This window comes from Balaenoptera ricei, chromosome 5 (genome assembly GCF_028023285.1).
Source record: "Balaenoptera ricei isolate mBalRic1 chromosome 5, mBalRic1.hap2, whole genome shotgun sequence".
Classification (NCBI taxonomy): Eukaryota; Metazoa; Chordata; class Mammalia; order Artiodactyla; family Balaenopteridae; genus Balaenoptera; species Balaenoptera ricei.
This window is the reverse complement of record NC_082643.1, coordinates 23,521,322-23,543,500: the sequence shown is the minus strand read 5'-3', so window position 1 is coordinate 23,543,500 and position 22,179 is coordinate 23,521,322. Positions and strand designations below refer to the sequence as shown.

At 41.4% G+C, this 22,179-nt stretch overlaps 1 protein-coding gene across 2 annotated transcripts in view; it reads left to right on the top strand.

The window, feature by feature from the left end:
- The first annotated feature begins 5,806 nt into the window (after nt 1–5,806).
- Nucleotides 5,807–22,179, top strand: part of SLC39A8 (solute carrier family 39 member 8) — a 70,342-nt gene continuing 53,969 nt past the window's right edge. Inside the window, exons 1-2 of one of the 2 annotated variants that reach the window (XM_059923923.1) lie at nt 5,807–5,845; nt 6,622–7,094. In XM_059923923.1, the coding sequence (XP_059779906.1) occupies nt 6,876–7,094 (219 nt within the window). In that variant the 5' untranslated portion in view covers nt 5,807–5,845; nt 6,622–6,875. Of the gene's footprint in view, nt 5,846–6,074; nt 6,162–6,621; nt 7,095–22,179 lie in introns of those variants that run through there. The other variant, XM_059923924.1, reaches the window with a different exon arrangement.

Genomic DNA, 22,179 nt, shown 5'->3' with positions numbered 1-22,179 from the left:
TTGGTCCATTACGAGGAAGAAGAGCTAGGAAGAACATAGGCTGATATAATTTTCAGTTTCATTTACTCAATCAAATTAAAGTCACATGTGTAATTCTCTCCAAACATTGACAGGTGTTTACTTTTGGTGGTAAAATGGAAAGAGGCAGATTTAGGCCTAGCATTACTTAACCATGTCACTCAACTCTCCTGAGTTTTCCTTTCCTCACTCAAAAATGACCAGATTAGCGTCAATGATATCTATGGTTCTTTCCATTTCTGATTAGCACTTTAATTTCCTGGAAAAAAACCTCAAGAATTTAGTTAGATATAAAGTAGTCTTTGTTCCAAGGTTCTGGGTTGTTTTTGTCCATTTTCCAAAAGCAGTTCACTAGGCTGATTACACAGGTCACATTACCTTACCATTTTAAAAAGCTTATAATAATACTGACACTCTGTTTTATAGTTTATAAAGAGTTTTCACACACCTTACCATATCTGATTTTCACAGTTATTCAGTGACATAGATTGAGCAGATAGGACTCTAATCCACAGTTTATAGACTAAGAGTTAAATTCAGAGAGGACTTGCAGAAATCCGATTCCTACCTACGTTGTTTGTAACATTGGTGGCTGAAGAGTCATACAATCTGGATAGAGTCATTATCTTGCTCCCATTTGAGAATTTTATGTGTGGCATGTTTGTAATAATAATGAATGAATATTATTTGATACTCGTAATACGGGGAAAAAGGAGGTTTAAATTCGCTCAGGAGAGTTTTGCCACAGATGATCAGAAGGAATGTTTTGGAGCATCCCTAGAGGAAGACCTCTTTGACCCATTGGAACTTGTGTTCCTGCCCCAGACTCTCCAGTTCCAAAGACCCTCTGTAGTTCTCCTTGCTCTTTCAGGGCTCTCAGGGCTTTTTACTTTGCATTTCTTTGTCCTGGAATGTGCTTCCTCCCGTCTTTCTGTCAAACTTCTACTTGTCTTTCAAGCTCAAGGGTTATTGCTCTGTGAATTATTTGCTCAGCATCTTCTGCAGACGTAAGTTCTCCAATCTCTCTCCACTGCAACCTTTAAAATCTCCATAATAGCAACCATCTCCCTTTTGTCTAACTTTAACTACAGGCTTCTTAAAGGTAAAACAAAATGCATGTTTTCATTTTTGTTTTCCCGGACATTATGAACTATGATGCGGGTACCAAAAATATGTCTCGAATGAGTCAATTAATTTTATGGAATATTATCCAGTTGGGATTTTAGCAAAATTTTAGTATTAATTTCCGTGTAATTTGTTGCAGGAACGTTCTCCTTTCCTTATTCATACTCAATATTTTATTTTTAAAGATTTGATGCATTTACAAGCTTACAGAGAAGTTGCAAGCACAGTACAAAGACCTTTCCCCTGCAAACCATTTGAGTGTAAGTTGCTGCTCTGATGCTCCATTATCTTGGAATACTTTACATGTATTTCCTACATTTTTTGACCACTTCCTTGTTTTTAGGCACAGCAAGAGATTCCAGGTTCATCTTGGTCTTGGCCTGCTCAGTCCTGGAATCAACCCTTTTTCTAAGGAGCTCTGATTCCCTACTAGTGGAGAATAGTTTTTAGAAGCCAAGTTCAGGGCCCTGGATATGCTTATTGCTATTAGGGCATCGCCATTTCCAGCCCCTCCTGGTGGACAGAGCTAGGGGTTATTTACAGCAATATCTATTTTCATTTGTTTATATGCTGAAAACCATGAGCTAACACTGGTATCTCCAACACCTAATCATGGGCTCATTCTAGTTTTCTCCCTCTTGATGTTTGCAACTCCCTTCTCTGACAGTGAGAAAACTGGCTACTATTATCTTTAATATATTTACTTATTTAATGGATCCCTTTATACATGACTAATCTTCTATTTCTGATGCCATCTCCTTCCCTCCTGACTCCCTCCTTCTCCTCCTTGGGTCCTCCTTCTATAATTCTGAAATTCCAAATTTCAGTATGGGAGATGGGTTTCCACACACACCGAAGCCATTCTCAGACACCAGCTGGGTGTCCTACAATTCAACTCAGTGCTAACACTATCTACCTGGATATAGTGTCAGAGCTCACAGTTTAAGGGCTCATTCCTAAAAGACGGTCCCCCCACCCATGTCAGTCACAAAGTCCAGGTTGCCACCCGTGCTTCTGATAAACTGGCTATAGATCTGAGATTCCAATGACTCACAGAACTCAAGAGAAATGTTTTACTTACTCCATCCCCAGTTTATTATAAAAAATAACTCAGGAGTAGCCAGATGGAAGAGATGCAAGGGGTAAGGTTTGGGGAAAGGGGGCGGAGCTTCTTTCCTCTCTGAACACACCACTCTCCAAGAATCTCCACATGTTCACCAACCTGTGCTCTCTCCCAACCCAGTCCATTTGGGTTTTTATGAAGGCTTCATTACAGAGGCATGATTGATTAAACCATTGACTATTAGTGGTTGATTCAACCTCCAGCTGCTCTCCTCTCCCCAGAGGTCAAGAGGGTGGGATTGAAAGTTCTAAACTTCTTATCACATGGTTGGTTTCCTTGGCAACCAGCCCCATCCTTAGGTGGGGGTCCAAAAGTTACCTTTAACACTTGCATCACTTAGGAAATTCCAAGGGTTTTAGGAGCTCTGTGCCAGAAACAGAGATGAAGACCAAATATCTTTTTCTTATTATAAATCACACTAGCACACACCCCATGTCAGGCTGCCCTCCTCACTGCACAGACCCTGGTACCTCGTGTTGCTGCTTGGCAGGGTCCGCCACCTCACTCTGTCCATCTCGGACATTCTGTGCAGGGCCACCGTCAAGCACCGAGGCCCTCCTCACCCATCCAGCCTCTGACTTCACCATCGGCTGCTTCTCTTTCTCTCCTCTGACCCAAGGATGCCCTCCAATCCTTGCTCTGACTCTTGACACCCCACATCAGGGCACTGCTTTGTGTAGATGCCCTCCTTTCCAGCTTGGGCTCTGACAAACCGTACCGGGAAGGAAGCTTCACTCATCATACTTGGGTGCTGACATTCTGTGCTAGGGTGCATGAATACACTCTTACCTCATTAGGGATGCACCCTCTGATTTCCAAAGTTTCCTCCCCCAATCTTGACACCTTCGTCACCCTGCTTGGGCTCTAACTGCCCACGCTAAATTTCCCTCCCACTTGGATACCCTTCTTCCCTTGTTCAGGTTCCAACACCCTTCTTTGGGCCACTGTGACTGCCCACCACACAGATACTATTTATTATGCTATGCTCCCCCCTGATGGCTTTAGGACTGGGAGAGAGAGAAAGAGAAAGGAAGGGGAAGAAAGGAAAAGACATACCATTTCCTAGGTTTACTTTTTAGTCCTTCCAGAGGAAAATGAATGCATGGAAAAGTTTAAAAGTGGCCAATTTGCTCCTTATTTGCAATAGTACAAAAAGATTTGGACTTAGAAAAATTTGAAGAGATTAGAAAAATAAGGTTTGATGTTAAATGCCCTTTCCACTGGAGAATTGAACTTCTATTTATCTTCTAGGTGTTTCATGTTTTGTTCTGATAGATGACTTCTAAATTAGACATTTAGAAATGAAAAGGCTGGAATGAATATTTGTGCTTCTATCCCAATTTTTTTGTTTCATAGATGAGGGAATTGAGTCTTGGTTAGGTCAAATGACTTTCCCAGGTTTCCCAGGTGACATAGTCAGAAAGGAAAAGGACATGTTTCTACATCCTGGCCAGTGTTCTTGGCACTCTCCCTTCATTATGATCATTTAAAATTAGTTGACCTTTAAGGCAAACTTCTGAGAAAAATTAGTTTTTACATTACACCTTATGTTTTTAATTGGAAGTCCTTTTCTTCAGTAATGATACTGCTGGTAGAATGCTATATTTTTTTGGCCCTGAAACCTTATCTAAGTACTACTTTGGTGATTATATCTCACTAGAGTGGAAGAAATTAGCCTCACCAATTTGGTAGTTAGTAACTTGTAATTTTCTGAATACTCTCTTTTAATTGCATGCTTTCATTATGTTAACTGTTTTTGGTAAAGATGCCAAGCAAGAAGATTATTATTTATTTTACTATTTATCATCTTGTGGGGTTGATGGACTGGCAAAATGTATATATATAGGTACAAATAGCTGATAAATAAAATTTTATTTTGAAAATCCACAATATAAAATTTGTATTATTTGTATTATTTGAAACCCATTTACATTTGTGGAAGGTCCAACATCTTATCAATGTTGCAGTTCAACCTGGGAAAGAATAGCTTGTTGGGTGTAGGTGAACCATCTAGAGTGTTCATTGATTTCCAAGATCACCTTGAGTTGCTGGGGTCAAAGGAAAAATAGGCAACAAACTATATTTAAGGATCCAAGAAAAACCTTGAAGTGTCCCCATCAGTTGTGTAATTTAAGAGCTTAAGTGTGACATGAACTTATTTCTGGCCCTTGGGTGAAATATTTACCCTTTTTGTACCAATGTAATTCTGTAAATTAGTATCAACAAACACACAGATTTTATAGTTGGAAAGGACACACTATCAAGATCATTTTGTTGATCTCCCTCCAAGGTAGGAATCCTACATACCCCTGAGTTTGAATCACTTTCAATCATGGGGAAATCACTACCTCCCAAAGAAGTTGTGCCTTATTTTCTGCAGAAACTTTCCTCTTGGTAACTTTGCCCTGTTACTGCTGCCTTCGGCCCTCTGTAGTTAGAACACAGTTAAACCCTCTCCATATGACAGCCCTGCAGTTATGTCCCCCTGGATGTTCATCCTTCCGGAATTTTCTCTCCCTGTCTCTTTCTTCCATCATCTAAGTTCCTCATGGGAAATGAGATTCTTTCCCCCGCCCTTTGTCTGGACTAAGTGCCTCTTTTTTTTTTTTTTTTTTAGCTGCAAAACGTTGGCATTTTTATTCAGACGTATAAAAACAAAACAAAAAAAACCTTCAGGGTTAACAACAGATACCCCCAGTTTCCCATCCATGGGGACGGAGGTCTGAAGCTGGGTCCTCTTTCTATGCCAACTGGAAGCTTCCCACTACTGGATGAGAAGAGCTCCTAAAAGTGGCTCTTGCGACCACTGTGAATCCGTCCCTTGGGTGGAGATCATATACAGCACATGCAGGTTATGGTTTACACAGAGATGCCCACTTACTTTTCCTTCTGACCACCCCCTACTCCCACCTCCTGAGATAAGAAGTCTGGGTGTAGGAGAAGGCTGGAGTTGCTGGAGTTAGACTTGATTCAGTGCAAAAACAAGAAGACAATGCCCCTTCAAGGGCTCTGACTTACATCAGTTTTCCTTGATACTTTACAGTAAGAGCACATGCATTAAGCGCCCCTGTTAAAATGTGCTATTTTAGGAGGCTCTGCACTCTCCCCCATGACAGACAAGAACAACGCTTTGAGTTCCTCTTATTGTCCTCAGCCATGTAACAGTGATTCGTGGTTTCACTTTATTTCTGGACAGTTGTAGCCACTAGACACAACCTTTGCCCTCAAACACCGCATTCACTTTGCACAAGCTTGTTGACCTCACACCTAAGTCAGCTTTTCTTGAACCCTCATCTGAACAAACAAACATTCATTCTGATCTGCGGATATCCCTTGCGGCGTCAGGAAGGGCCGGCTTGAGCAGTGCCGGCTCAGAGAGCTCGCCACCACCGCTACAGATTTGGTTTCCTTTTTCTCCTGATGTTAATTAAGTAAGACGAAAACCCAATTCCTGCTACTCTCTTAGACAATGCAAAGGGTTCCAGACTCTATTCCAGGAAGTTGGTTTCAACAAGCTAACAAAGAGACCACGGAGACCAGAAAGGAGGCTAGGAATACGGACCAGGAGGTAGCGTTCAGGTAACCCCCAGGGGGGCCGGCGGGGAGCCGGCTCTGCCGGGGGTGGGAGTGCGCCGCGCCAGCCAGGAGGGAGGGCCAGCGGCTGTGCGCCCCGGCGTGGACGCGCGCGGGAGTTCAGGCTGGGGAATGTGTCACCACGTGCTGCAGGGAGGCGGGGACAGGGCCCTCTCCTCCAGTTATAAGTAAAGAGCGCAGGGCAGGATCTCGGAGTTTCACAGCGGACTTGCCTGGGATAGTGTTGAGAGAGAGAGAGAGAGAAAGAGAGAGAGGGACTGACTCACGTGGACATAAACAGACAGACGGAGAAACAGACGAGGTGAGAGCTTAGCAGGCTAGCTAACCTACTAGCTTGCCATTGCAGAGAAGAGATCTGGGGGAGGGAGGGTCCCGTTTAGACGCTCAAACCCCAGGACGCCGGAGGGGCCATTTCCTGCAGCTTCCTGGGGGCTGCACGTCTCACCCCTTCTAAGCTTGCTGCGAGGGAATTAAGCAGAAAGAAAGAAGAGGAGGTGGGGTTCTACAGCCCATGTGCTTTTAGTTCTTCCTAAGAAGTGGCGCGGTGTAGGGCTTTCAGTCCGGAAGGAGCATGTGTCATCACACTGCACGCTAATCCTGGGACGTTTGCAAACCCGGCTCCGGGGCAGTTGGCCCCATGCCCGGCCGGGCGTTCGAGGGCGCCGGGCGTTCGAGGGCTCCGGCCTCGCAGTGCTCCCGGGGCCGGCCGGCGGTAGCCGGGTGGCCTTTATCTCTGTCCCCCTTTGTCCTCTTTATCTCAGGCTCTCCAGGAGGCCCGGGGGCCCGCTCTGTCTATCGCTCCCCACCCCCGGCGGCAGCGCCACTTCAATGCCCGGCAGGTCGCGGGCTGCTGCTCTTTGGAAGGCGGCGGAGGACCAGGGGCGCCCCGCGCCACCGCTGACTCGGACCGGCGCCGACGCCTGACCCGCGCCCTTGGGCACCGACGCGGGTGCGCCCGGCGCTTCCCTGTGCGCTCCAGTCCGTTTCGGGCCCGCGAGGGGCAGCCCCGGCCAGGATGGCCCCGGGCCGGGCGGTGGCTGGGCTCTTGCTCCTGGCGGCCGCCGGCCTCGGAGGGGAGGCGGCGGGGCCCGCGCTCGCCTTCAGCGAGGATGTGCTGAGCGTGTTCGGCGCGAACCTGAGCCTGTCGGCGGCGCAGCTCGGGCGCTTGTTGGAGCAGCTGGGAGCCGCCCCTCTGGAGGGCGACCCCGAGCCCGGGCAGCTGCACTTCAACCAGGTAGGGCGCGGGCCCGGCCGCCCTTCCCCGCCGGCGTGTCCGGAGACGTCCATTTGCCCAGGAACGCTGTTTAATGGGGAAAAGTGCCGGAGAAAGGATTTCGTTACGTTTCTCCAGGGTGAGGCGGGTCCTGCTCTTTACTAGACCTGGCTTTCTGGCCGGGGTTAAAGGGCTGGCGGTGACCAGGGAGCCAGAAATTGCAGTTTTATGCCCGATGAACTGAGTCCTCAGACGCTGGTGGTTATAAGATTTTATGCAAAAGTTTATGAAGTAGTTGAGAGCGGGAAGCATCTTAGGAGATGCGTTTTAGTCAGGAATGGCGTGCTGAAGTCTTCCCGGCAGAGAGAGTGACTCACAGGCCATCCTCGTTAACAGTAGCTCGGTGGGTGACGACTGCTATCGAGACGTAATGTAGTTCTGTCTTTCCGGTGTACGTTACCCGAGGCATTTAGGGCCGAAGGGCCTACTGTATAGAGATAGGGAGGCCGAGGGGGGCCCTGAGACCAAGATCAAGCATCCAGTCGGTGGGTCGAACTGGGTTTAAAGCCACAGTTTTTAGTCATCTGTCAGGTCAAGGGTTTGATTCGAATGTTCATTCATTCATTCAAAAACAAACAAACAAACAAACCTATCTTAGGACATATTCACAGTATTATACAGGCATATGGTAATTCCTAAAATTTAAGGGTCACCATGAGTTACCTAGGAGCAATTAAGACCATACCTGCTAGTAAACTTCAAAAAGGAGGATATTATAGATTCTTCGTTATTTCCGTCATCAATATTCTATGATTATTTCTTAAAATTGTGAAGTAAGCGAAGTGTGCTTTTGGCGTCCTCCCCCAAACTTCTCTCTACTTTTAAAAACTCTGTTTACTCAGTGCTTTGATTTTTTTCCCCTTCTGCTCTGGTTCCAGTGACAACTGGTGATGAATGGCAGTGTTCAGTATTTTCCGTATTGTTTGTCACTTCTGCGTGATGTTAGTTTGTGTTACAAAAAGTTTTTGTGGTCCAAGATGCTTGGGAAATGTTGCATACTATACTCCACTCTTGGAAATCTAGCATTTCCCGATGTATTTGACCTTAGATTACAGTTAGGGAAACTTTAATCAGATAAATTCCTTGCTAATAACATTATAGTTTGGCCTTCTTTTTGTTAGAAATATCTTACCTCATTTAAAACATGCAATATTCAAGAAGTATAAGGTTCTGATGCCATGAGGGATCAAAGTGACCTTCCTTTGATCTAGAAGGGTTTTGTGGTCCTCTTATGCATGTTCTTTAGTAAACTATCTATAGATCCAGTTCTGGCATGGCACTACAGTTGGTTCAATGTCTAAGAAATGATACATTGGAAAAACTGAAATGACCCCATGTTATACTGATATTTTAGAAAATAAGTAAACAATTTCCTAAGTATTTTCTGTCTAGTTGCAGTCTCTTCAAGTGGGGGAAACAGCTGACCTGACTAAAGCATTTCTAGGTAGGAGTAGGGGGGTCATATGCTTGGAAGGAAGCTTGGGGACTTGACTTGCAGCTGCGTATCTGTAGCCCACACATTGTTTTGACTTAAATTATCTCCTTATCTTGCAATGTCTGGAGGTGTTGATGAATTATAAAGGGACAAAAGACTGCTGAGCCACGCCTTGGCAAAGACACTGGAAAATATACTTAAATAATTTAGGAAAATTGCTTAAGTTTATTAGCAGTATGAGTCCCAGTTTACGAGTAAGTAGGACACCCCAATAGGTAAATTATAAGTATGTTGACACCTTGTTTCTCATTCTTCTGTTTGCATATTTAACTACCCTCATTATGGCCTCTGTGGGCATCAAAAAGTGATGCGAAGCAGCCCATAGTTACTTTGGAAATAAAGGGAAGCCATGGAAAATTTATCACTTAATCAGACCTAGCGAACATCTGTTGGATGTTCTAAAAAGTCCTAATGAAAACAACAATCATCAGTTAAATGATGTCGAATGAAATGCCATTCCAGAAGAATCTGTTAATTTGCTGACATTTATATCTGCTCCAGCAGGAAATCGTCCAGTTTGGAGCAAAATTTAGGGCTGTTAATAGCTCCATACCTTAAAGAATGCAATTTTAGTTTCCTTACCTGCAGCAAAGTAGAATAATAATATATGTGAAAAGCTTGATTTTCTGACTTTGAAGAAGGTTGAAAAGATAGAATTTATTTCTTTGGGCCAGGGATTTATTGAATCTTCTATGAGATCTGTTTACAGATGACATTGTTCCTTTGGATGAGGGCTTAGGTCAGCTTTTCCCATGTAATAGGACTACTGTACTAAAAATTTAGACAATTTTGGAAGGTCTTCTAATATTTTTTCAGTGTCCTTAAGTACTATTAAAAGAACTTGTTGCTTTGGGAGATCAAAGTGACCAGAGTTCAAGCTGGAAACAATAGAATAATTGAGTTTACTGTTTTGCTTCTTATGGTTTCTGAGGGTACAAAGAACAGGTAGAAGAAGCAACCCAGACAAGTGAGAGGAGGGAGCTCTTTTATCTAAATGGGTCGCTGGGGCCCATGACTGAGTGTGAGTCTGCTCTATCTCAGGGAGTTTCTAAAATACAAAGGGAAGCCCCAGCTGAGTGAATACCCTGGGTGATTAATTTAGGGGATTTAAGAATGGGCTCAGTGCCACTTTTTGTTTGTTCAGATGTTCCTTTCTCATTCTCCAAGTGGTCTTTTCTCTTCCTATCTCCTTCAGAACACCTCACCTCTGAATTATCACACTAAGCTGCAGGAAATGTCTCCATTTAAATAACTCAGTCTCCTGAGGAGGCTTAGTGGGGGTGATGGAGATGTGGGTGTGGGTGTGGCAGTTTGGCATGTGAGGCAACCTTTGTTTCCCACCATCACTCAACCTTAGGCTTTTACTTCTCTCTCCTAACTTTATTTTTTCATTTGATACGTTATCCTGCAGCACATCTTTTTTTCTTTCACAGGTTGCCTGAACCTTGTTTTTAAATCCCTTTCAATTCACCTTCAATCTTCCTAAAGCAATACTTGGAGTATGTCTCTCTTCTTTCAGATCTCCTCCGTGAACTGTCTCTTGGCTGGTGAAGTCTAAATCTGAAGACTGGCATTTAAGGCTCTGCACCACAAGGTTGACCCTGAGATGTTAACATGCCTGCCCAGACCTAGCACTCACTAAATTAAATTATTCATTCTTCTCTGAAATCAACGTATGCTTCTACTCAACCACTTTTTTACCTCATTATCTTCCTTGCACCCTTCCTGTTTCCAACTGCAATGTCCTTCTTTTCCTTGAATTGCCCTATCAAAATCTTAAATTTTAAAAAACCCAGCTAAACGCCATAAAACCTTTCTGGGGCATCACAGCCACCACTGATTTGCTGTCTTTTTGAATTCTTGAAATTTTTTATTATGCTAACGACACTTAGCTATTCATGTGTTCAACAAATATTTCAAATAACTACTATACTCTAATTAGGGTGGTCCCTTAAAAGTACAAATCTAATCATATTGCTCATTTTATTAAAACAATTAAATGCCTTCAAGTTAAACTTTAAACACTTTAATGTGGCTTAAGCCTTTTTATGATCTGCTTCCTGTATATTTCTCAAGCTTTATCCTTTGCTACTATTCCAGTCTTCATGGACTGCCGGTAGTTCCTGGTTCGCCATATACGTGTGCTTATGTTTTAGGTATCAGTTTAGACATTACTTCTTCTGAGAAGCCTTTCTTAGCCTGCTCAGGGGTTTAGTAGGAGCCCCCTTTTATGTGACCCTATATTAATTGGTGCCTATGAAATCATAGCATATTATATATTGCAATTATAATATGGACATAATTTTATACATATTATAAATTTCTGTTTATATGGCTTCTCCTCGACCCCAACACACACACCCATAAGATTTTGAACAGATTGAAGGGACTGATCTGACTCATCTCTCTAGGGGCTAGTGTAGTGCCTGGTACATAACATGTATTCATTATATATATTTTTGAATGAATGAGTGAAGATGGTTTAATATGAGTAAGGCAATTTGAGCCCTCACATGACTTTACAGTTAATAGGTAGACGTATGACATGTGCACACGTAACTATAATGCATGATAGAACGATACGTCTGATTAAAGTATTTCAGAAAAAGTGGAATGGGATCAGACTTGTGTTTTTGGAAAATTCATCTGCTTGAGAGCGTGGAGTGTGTCGGAGTGGGTCGAGACAGGAGCTAAGGAGGAAACTGCAGTGGTTTGTAGGAGATGTAATGATTGCTTGATCCTGGAGGCCGTCAGGAGGTACATAAAGGCTCTGCCTTCTTCTGGAAGAGCAGCCGTGACTGAAGAGTAGGCAAAAGCCCCAAAGGTAGATATTTTCTACTTCAAGTCTTTTGCCTGTAGCAGTCATTTAACTATTGTTAGATCTTTCCTTTCATTAGTTTATGGCACAAGGATGCCAGAGGGAGAGGCAGTGAGGTAACTCTTGGCTTATTTCAATGGATGGCCAGGCTAGCGGTCTGTAGCAAACAGAAGGGGTGTATGTGTGTGGTCATTACATACATGTTGTATGCATAGCTTGTTGTTGCTTAGTGTACTTTTTCTTGGGATGGAGGGTAATGGTGCATTACATGAGGGAGGTTCTGGGAAGCACTGATCATGGATGGAGGGGAGAAAGAGCATCTCTCTCCCTCTTTTTTTTTTTTTTTCCTTTATATTCTGAGAAATGAGGGCGTAAATCTAGGAATGCCTTCCAACCTGCTTGTTCAGGTGAGAAACTGGCAGGAAGGGCCAGGTTGTGCTTAGGTCTCCGGTGGCTTTTCCTTCAAGACAATGGACCTATTTTGATATATCACTCTCATTTAAGTTGACTGTGTACAGGTGTGATCATTGTTTCCAAAAGGTTTTAGGAAAATGAGAGACACTCGTAATTCATTTGACTGTGATGTCAAGAGCTTAGTTTGCTTTCGTGCCAGGGATGATTGGGATCCATATGAGAAAATACCCTTCATTCTTTCTATCTCTGACTCCCAAACTTGCATCTTTACCCACTACCCTAGGAGTCACATAGACCCTTTTGTACATAACATAAATAATTATATCTAGGATTTATTGGTTTTTTCCTGTGTGACATAACTCTTAACCACTTTATCTGTATTAACGCCTTTCAAAATCACAACAATCCTGTGATACAGATACCATTATTAACTTAATTTTACACATGAGAAATATGTGGTGCTGAGAGATTAAGTACTTGACCAAAATCACACAGTAAGTGGTAGAACCTCAGGCAATCCTAAATCCTATAGTGGATTTTTTGAATTATAGTTTAGAAAATCATACTCTCCCTAGCCAGGGCAACTGTTAATCTCAGATTTTGATCTATGGGTAGAAGTTACAAATCATCAGTCGCTTATGTAGCTCCATTGTTTAGTCACGTTAAGGGAACAGTATTAAGACTACAGAAACTACAATGAGGATGACAGGTCCTTATCCTCAGAGAGCTTATAATCTAATTAAGAAATAAGGTGGAAACTTTTGAAAAGTATGCAAGGCAAAACTGCAGTAGTTAAGTAATCACTGAAAGAAATATTACAAGACGTATCACTAGGCTGTGTGAGATTAACTGCCAAACAAATACTTTTGGGAACCATGTTCTGTGGGAGCCTTCTGGGAAACACCTTGTGGAGGAGTTACAAGTCAGTCAATTCTCCTTTTGGAGGATTTTGCTTGTTTGTTTTGGTTTTTAAAATCCTTACTGGATGAACATCTGCTTGTGCCAAATGTGTCTGTGCTATTAATCACAAGATGGATCTTCTTGTGGGTTACATGAATTCTCTTTTATAGAATGAAAGTTTCTTTCATTCTTTCTTATATAATGAATTTTTCTTGGAGAAAATATTTTGGCAACAATAGTTTTCCTAATTCTGAGTTTCAAAAGTTTTCCTGGAGAAAGACATATTAATCAGCTTCTTCTTTCTTCTATGGATAGACTGCAGATAAGGGGAGAAACATCCGTGTCTAGTGTTAAATTTTTCAGTCCTGTTCTCACTTTTACTCTAGAAGAATTCTGCCAATGAATTCACTCTCTCTTCAGGCAGTTTAGAATGTAAGTCCTCCTATTTTAAAAAAAAAAAATTGTGCCATCTTCTCTCTGGCAGATAATCCTTTTTTTTTTTTTTTTTACATGTTAATTATCTTTTTTCTTTTTTAACTGACGTATAGTTGATGTGCAATATTATATAAGTTACAGGTGTACAATACAGTGATTCACAACTTTTAAATATTATACTCCATTTATAGTTATAAAATATTGGCTGTATTTCCTGTGTTGTACAATACATCCTTGTAGCTTATTTTATACATAATAGTTTGTTCCTCTTAATCCTGTTAAGTCCTCCTTTTTCATGCCTGTGAAGCAGCTGCATTGCTGACTGCACAACACTGGAGAAAGAGGACTGTGCATCGGTGCTAGGGAATGAGTTGAAGCAATGAGGGAAGAGTAGGTGAGCAGAGTACTTTAACAGAATTACTAACCCTAACAGAGGTACTAACTCTAACAGAATTACTAACCCTAACAGAGGTACTAACTCTAACAGAATTACTAACCCTAACAGAGGTACTAACTCTAACAGAATTACTAACTCTTAGAATCTCATTGCTGCTAGATGGGAGTTTGAGCTCTCACACAGTTACCAGGAGAGGGAGTGGTAAACTTTTTCCCTTAATTGAGATAGATCTTTATTTCTCTCTAGAGATATTCAAAGTAGAGTAGCTGGGTGGGAGATTTTCAGCCTCTGTGCTTTCCATGGTTCACACCATCTTTCTGTTTCCAGGTGATGCCCACATTGGGAGATGTTGATGGTCAGGGACTTCATTTCCCAGTCATAAAAACCCATTGCTTCTCAACTATGACTGCAGTTTAAGAGTTTTTTCTTTAAAATCAATATACATTTGAATCCTCTATGTTAAAATCAATATACATTTGAATCCTCTATGTTAAATTTCTTTTGGTGGTAGTAGGGGTCGGGGGAGAAAAATAGGAATATAAATAGGCATGGAAAACAGGCCTGAAGTTGAGAAGGATTGGCATTCCTCAGGGAAAAGAAAAGCAACCCCATAAGGAGGGTAGCCTCATGTGATTGGTAACAAGAGTTTGCCAGTTACTTGGATTCAGAGTGGCATGTCCTCAAGGGACTGTCCATATTACTAAGTGCGCACAGTTAATATTAGGATCATTTAAAATGCAATTTATTAAAAAAAAAGAATGTTACTAAACTCTAGACAACCTAAGAAACTTGTAGTTTTCAGAGAGTGTTCCCATTTCCAACTTCAGATGATGGTAGGATTCCTGTTTGTAATTGAAACTAATTAATTTATCTCAAACTATTCCCAGTTGTCTGTTTCAGGAGCCAGATGGGTTTGCCGAGTCTTGAGGTTTATTTTGTAAAGAAATGAAACTATCCCTGAGTTACCTTTGTGATGATGGGATGTGGGAACATAGAAAATCTTCAGAATGGAGCCTTGTTTAATTTGGTTTCTGTCTCCTTCCAAAGGTCCTCTGTTGTTTTTCTTGGCCTGAAGCTTAAGGAGAACAAAAACAAAAATCTGTGAATCTAGATCAAAGGTGTTAACCTGAAAAGTAGTATTATGCCTTTGAAGTCCAAATATTTAATACCTTGACTTTTTTTATACTTAACTAAATAGTTAGAGAAATAAAAAAACCAAGTGAGCATTGATAAGGCCTCTAAGGCTTTAGTTCTGTTTTAGTTCTATTTTTGAACGTATTCAAAAATAATACACTTGTCATCGGTATATTCAATGGGCTTCTTGGGTCTCTAATTGTGGTAGGAATACAACATAATGGTTAACAATTTGTCCTTGGGGTTTAAACAGACATGGGCTGAAATTCTAATCACTTATTAGCTGGGAATCACAGGCAAATGACTTAACCTCTTTAATACTCAGTTTTCACATCTGTGAATTGAAAAAATGAACCTTACTCATAGGATGGTTGTGAACAAAAATATAAGAGCAATAATAATAATTACTGAGTATCACTGTATTTTAGGCACTTCTATATTTACTACTATGTGTATTACGTGTAGTAACTCAAACAATCTATTTTTTCCCATTACCTGTATTACTTAAAAAAATAAATAACAAAAAAGACAATGCATGTAAACTACTTAGCATCATGCCTGGCTCAAATTATATGCTCAATGCATAGTTATTATATTATAATACTGTATTAGTTGATATAGCTTAACAATAGCTTAACTACCCTTAACAAAATTGTCTTTCACTGGAGGCCTGAGCACCTTAGGGTCACTCAACTTAGAGGAAAGCAGTGCTATAAAAAGACAGCAAGGATTAATGAAATAAAAAGTTCAGTGAGAAATACATCAGTCCAATGACTTCGGTTTCAGTGTTAGTTTCAGTGGTGACTCTCATCTTGAGAAAGGCTTTTACCATTTGCCTCTTCTTCCCTTTCATCAAACAAACACTAGTAATAAACTCCTGAAAAATGTAAACTCCTGAAAATGTAAACCTTAGGTCCTCTCAGAGGACTTCTGAGGCTATATTTAGGAGTTGGCTTTGTTTGATTATTTTTGTCCAAATTTTACATCAATACTGAAATGTGAATGATTGGAAATCCATATTATACTTGTAGAAATTGATGTAATTGTGCTTTTAAATTTAGATTTACCTCAGGACCTCTGTATGGGTTTTGCAAGCTAAAAGAATCCAGGGTCCTCCACCTTCAGCTGACCTTATTAGTTGGGAAGCAGGTAAGAGAACAGGCGTCACTTTGGTCTGACTATGATAAGTCAGGGATGTGTCTCTTCAGGGACAGGGAAAGAGAAGTTAGTCCAAACTTCAAACGAGAGGTAAAATCAGTAAGACGATTCTGAGTTGGGTAACAGATCCTGCTTTAAATGAATATTGAACACATATGCTAGAAAACACATGGACCCTTCTGTTAAGGGATGCACCCTACTGATGATACCAGGTACTTGAGTTTGAATATCAAATCATGATGCTCTGCAGTTTTCTTTAGGAGCAGGGATCTCAGAATTCATGTATATTCTTTGGTTACTTTACCTACACATCTTTTGAGAAAGTCTAGGCACTGGCTCTGTCCCTAATCTTGGGATAAATGCCATTTAAGTAAATGTTCAGGTAGGACCTTCACTCCAGCAGAGGGAGCAGGTCCTACCCTAATAGAAGTAATAGTTAACATTTATGGAGTACTTGTCATGTGCCAGGCATTGTGCTCAGTACCTTCTTATATACCATCCCATTAAGCCTCTTCATCTCACAGGCTAAGTACTCTAGGTTTTCCCATGAGGAGACCCAGTCTCAGCGAGGTTGGATACCTCCCTCAGAGTCATAGCTCAGAAGTGGCAGAGTGAGGGTTCCAATCCAGAGTGACTAGACTTCAAAGTCCATGCTCTCTCTCCACTGTTTCTCCACATATACTGAAGAATATCATCCCACGGAGGGGCTGGTTTATTTTCCAAAAATCTTAGTGCCTGATATGTCATCCAAGTGCCTCAGTGTCAAAGTAGAACTGATGCTAGTTTCTTGAAGCCACTGGGAACAGTACAGTCATTTAAAGCAGGAAGGTATTTTCTGCTGAGATTTCTTTTGTTTCAGTAAAACAAGAAAAAAAATTATTATTACTATTCTTCCTGCTGGAGCTGTCTCCGCAATAGTCAGGTCTAGCTCTAAAACAAGATTATCAATTCCTTCACAAGCTATTTTTCAACCTTGCAATGTTATTTCCTGATCATTGACATTTGATACTCCAAACAGTGTTGTGAGAGAATTGGGACATAGCAGTTTCCCCAGAAACTGAGGCCCAAAGAAGTCTTTGGCAGAAGTCACCAAGGGCCCAAATTTGACTGGGAGAACAGAGGTGCCAACACTGAATCCTCAATTCTTCTCCATTGTGCTGGTTTTAGGCAGGTGCTGCCTTAGCATGGCCCCTGTGCTATGAATCCCCTGAATATCCCATGGTCTTCGTGCCTTACTTTCTTTATATAACTGGGTGGTGGACACGTATGAAGTCTATTCCATTTTCTCACCTTCCAGACACTCCTCAGCACATTGCGGTATGGCTCTGTCCCCAATACTTCCTTCAAATTGCTCTATAGGACGTCACCCCGACCTTCTTATTGCTAAATACAATGAGAGATTCTCAGGCTTTACCTCTGTCTTAATTTTGACAGTGTTGAACACATCCTACTTGAAACACATCCTCTCCTTGCCCACAGCTGTGTCTACCTTGGTTTGGTTTTCTTTCCTCTCTGGCTGCTTCTTTTCAATTTCAGTGTCTTTTGCTCATCCTTTAAACATCGGTGTTCCTTGGGGTTCTATCCTAAGCACTCTTCCTTTTGATTTTGCACACTCTGTCTGTGCAACCTCAGTCACTCCTCTGGCTGCAGTTATCACCTGTCTGTGGGTGCTTTCTGCTTAGGTTGGCTTGGTTCACATTTCTCTCCTGAGGTTCAGCCATGCACATCCTGGTTGCCGATTGATGTCTAACTCTCTCCCCTCCCCAACTCAGCAGGTCTAAACCTGTCCCAAATGGAACTCGTCAACTCCATCCTTTCTCCATCAACACCTTCTGGTACAGTAAGTCCCCTACATACGAATGAGTACTGTTCCAGGAGCACGTTTGTAAGTCCCATTTGTTCGTAAGTCCAACAGAGTTAGCCTAGGTACCCAAGTAACACGATCGGCTGTATAGTACAGTACTGTAATAGGTTTATAATACTTTTCATACAAATAATACATAAAAAACCCAACAAACATAAAAAATAAAACATTTTTAATCTTACAGTACCTTGAAAAGTACAGTAGTACAGTACAACTGCTGGCATCAGGGGCTGGCATCGAGTGAACAGGCAAGAAGAGTTACTGACTGGAGGAGGGAGAGGAGATGGGAGATGGTAGAGCTGAAGGACCGTCAGCAATAGGAGATGGAGGGCAAGCTGCAGTTTCACTCACGCCTGACACTGAGGCCACAGGTTCTGGTTCCTTGCTGGATTCAATTCTATCTACCCTCTTGAAAAAGCGATCCAGTGATGTCTGGATAGTAGCTCTTTTTTTCTCGTCATTGATGACACGGTAGCACTGGATTGCATTTTGAACGGCTGCTGCAACCTTCGTGCACCGTTCTAAGTTTGGGTCCTGTGCCTTAAAAACTAACAGTGCCTCCTCAAATAAAGAAAATCCCCTTGCCATTTCCCGCGTTGTGAATCTCTTCGGTTCTTCAGTTACTTCTTCTTCCTCTCATCTCTCTTTGTCCTTTCTCTGGGCCTCCAATTCCGTCAGGTCTTCATTAGTAAGCTCCTCGTGTTGCACAGTAGGGAGTTCAGTGTTATTAGAATGAACAATGCCTACCATCTTTTAGCCTTGCTCCGCTCTCGCAATTATTTTCACTTTTGTTTCCATCATCATCGCTTGGCGCTTCTTAGCAGTACCAGCTACATCACTGCTGCTTTTACGCTTGCTTCTGGACATCCTGGGCTTGAAATAAGGATACTGTACTACTGTACTCTATACAGTACTGTACAGTAAGGTACACAAAAGCACAACCACTTGTAGAGGATGCACACACATGACAATGTACACCAGACACGTGAACTAACTTATGTGATTGGACATGCGAATGCACTTTCGCATCTTTGAAAGTTCGCAACTTGAAGGTTCGTATGTAGAGGACTTACTGTAATCCTGTCTTGTCAGTCTCGGTGATCAGTGTCAACATCCACTCCGCTGACTAAGCTGAAAAATTGGATGTTATTCTTGAGTCCTCTGTCTCTCTACTTCCCATGTCAAACGCGCATAAGTCGTGTCACAATAGCTTAAATACTGCTTACTTAATATCTCTAAATTCCAGTGTTCTCTTTAGTGTAAGGGGGATAATTTTATCTACTTTATGGGATTGTTGTGAGATTTAATTAGACACAGATCTTGCATTCTGTTTGTGCCTGGCATTATGCTGCCCACGGCCTTCCTTGCTGCCCCATGTCCTATCTTTCATGTTGCTGCCGGATTTATATCCCAAGTACGCGAATCTGATCATTTCACCATCTTCAAATGGCTTCTAATTACTGTTAGAATAAAATCTAAACTTCTTGCCTGGTATTTAAGGCCCTGCAGTACCTACCCTTACCCCCCATGTTTCTCCAACTTTATTTCTCCTTTTTTCATCACATCTCATCTTAGATGTTGTTTTCTCCAGGAATCCTTGGACAATCCCATTACGTTAGGGTAGGTTAGTTATTCTGTCTTCTTCAACATTCATGGATCCTACCCTAGCACTTACCGGGACATACTGTAATTACTTTTTTTTAAAATCTGAACCCTGTACTAGTCTGTGATATCTATTGTGAGGTTAGGGATTGGGTTTATCTCAGTCACCTTCTTTATTCCTGTAACTAGCATAGTGTCTAGCATATAGTAGGTGTTCAGGAAATATTTGTTAAATGAATGAATAACTTCAAACTTTTACAATAAATTTTACACCAATATAACTTTTAAAATTATTTCAGTCAACCTAGATGTCTCATTTAGTTCAAAGTAAGCCAGCAATCCATTTATTTGACGCAGACACACTAATAAAAAAATAGTAGAAAAGGAATAATATGTTAAAATTGAACCTGTGTGTCATATCAGTAGAAGGAAATAATTAAGTTTTTATTCCTTCTAATTTCTGAAATTTTTAGAGTTCTTTGGTCATAATTTAGACTCAGATTTTCTCCATAGCCCATAGCTGTAATTTTTATGGCAACTTGGAAACATTGGTGTCAGTATTAGTTTATTTGTAGTATCAGGGCTCTACTGAGTTGATGCCGGGTAAGTTTTATAGAATGAGCAAGGCAACTTGTGACTAGAAAATTTGATTCTTCAGAGTTCCTAGTAAATAAGTCTCAGGTTATCAATTTGTATTTCTCAGAATTATATTCAGACACTATGTGCTAGTTTCTAATCTTCTTTCATTCCCTGCCCTTTCCTTAATCTATCATGTTAGTGATTGTTATAAGTTGAGTGACTTACATGTCTGAAGCTTTGCTAGGAGTTGAGGAAGATATGAAATAATACATCCTTCCTCTCTAGATGTTCATGATCTTATTAAAGAGATACCCATTTTCAAGAGCAGATGGTAATACGAGGAAGCACACAGTAAGTGCTAAACATATAAATCCTATGGGTAGGGGCGTCTGGAGAGCATAGTAATATTAAGTAGAGGCAGTGGGGACCAAATATAAGACAGATAGAAGTTGGATACTTTGAGAGGAGGTATCTCAGAATTCTAAGTAGGGCTCATGGGGCATGCAAAGTCACAGTGAAGGTAAAATACAAGGCATTAGAACTGCTTGGTTAAAACAGAGAGTTTAAGGATGCTTTTGGTGGAGGGCAAAAGGAGGAAGGAAGGTTGGGGACAGATAATTCTTCAGTGTTAGGTCTTCAGACTCTTGGCAGAAGGAAAGTTTTTTTTTGGTGTGTGTGTTGGGGGCCAGTTTGAACAGAAGAGTGACAACGGCAATATTTCAATAGAAATAGTCTTGTGTGTGGGGTGAGTAAGGATAAACAAGATGAGACATGTATTGGGTAAGGTTAGTTAGAAGTTCCCAACTTGTCAGTTAAATGTAAGGGCCCATCTGTCATTCTTATGCTCTAGGCCAAACCTGTTGGTCTCAGGACCCTTTTGTACTCTTAAAAATTATTGAGGACCCCAATATACTAAAGTACATGTGGTTTATATCTATTGATATCTACCATTATGGAAATTAATGTTAAGGAAAATTTAAAATATTTATTTAACATACAAAAAAATAACAGTAATAAGGCCATGCCATGTTAACATTGTTTTTTAAATGAAAAATAACTGTATTTACCATGACAAAAAATTAGAAGAATGGCATTGTCTTACATTTTTGCAAATCTCTAATGTCTGGCTTAGTAGAAGATAGTTGAATTCTCATATGTGCTTCTGTAGTCAATCTGTTGTGACATGTTATTTAGCCTCTGGAATATCCATTGTTCACTCATGAAAGAATGAGAGTGAAAAAGGAAAATGCAGTTTTAGCATTATTATGAAAATCATTTTGACCTTGCATTTTCTCTGGCAGGGTCTTGGTAACCCCTGGGCGGGGTGGGGGGGGGGGGTCCCTGGACCGCACTTTGAGAACCACTGTGCTAAATGGTTGTGATATGATTGGGTCTGTGATGGACAAGGTCATTTCACGTATGCAGAGGTTAGATGACTTTGAGGATGAGCTCACTTCTTGTGGCATCTGCCCCAGCCTTGAGTTGGAGAAGGGGCAAGCAAGCCTTCCACACTTTATCTCCCAGGGGACTTAGTGGGGAGCCCTTGGCGAGAAGCAAGTCCAAAAGACCTTTTGGTCTTGGCAGCAAATGGGAGGAGGCCTAGGGGACTATCTTGCTGGTGATGGAAAGCAGGGTGGCCCCAGCCCCTGGAGCCAGGTCAGGATCATGAAGTCAAAAATCCAGATTATTTGTGCTCTGACACCACACCAGGCTTCTGGGGGTGAGAGAGCCTTGGAAACTGCATGTAGAGGGGGGAAAGGGCTGAGAACCTTGTCAGTAGCTGTGGTCATCAGAAAATTTTGTAAACCTCTTTTAAAGAGTGTATCACAGCTTTTAAAATTTCTTTTTCTTTAGTAAAAATTAAAAAAAATTCCAGCCTGTCTTAATTGTGTTTGGAGGAACCTGTGAAAAGATTGGAAAACCCTCATGATTTAACTTTATTTTCCTAATTAAAATAGGAATACATGCATGTTGACTAAAACTTTGGCAGATATAGAGAAGCAGAAAGGAAAAAACAAAAAATCGTCCATAATTTCACCACCAGAGGTAAATTGAAGCATGTTATCTCCAGATTTTTTTTTTTTTAACATCTTTATTGGAGTATAATTGCTTTACAATGGTGTGTTAGTTTCTGCTGTATAACAAAGTGAATCAGTTATACATATACATATACCCCATATCTCCTCCCTCTTGCGTCTCCCTCCTACCCTCCCTGTCCCACCCTTCTAGGTGGACACAAAGCACCGAGCT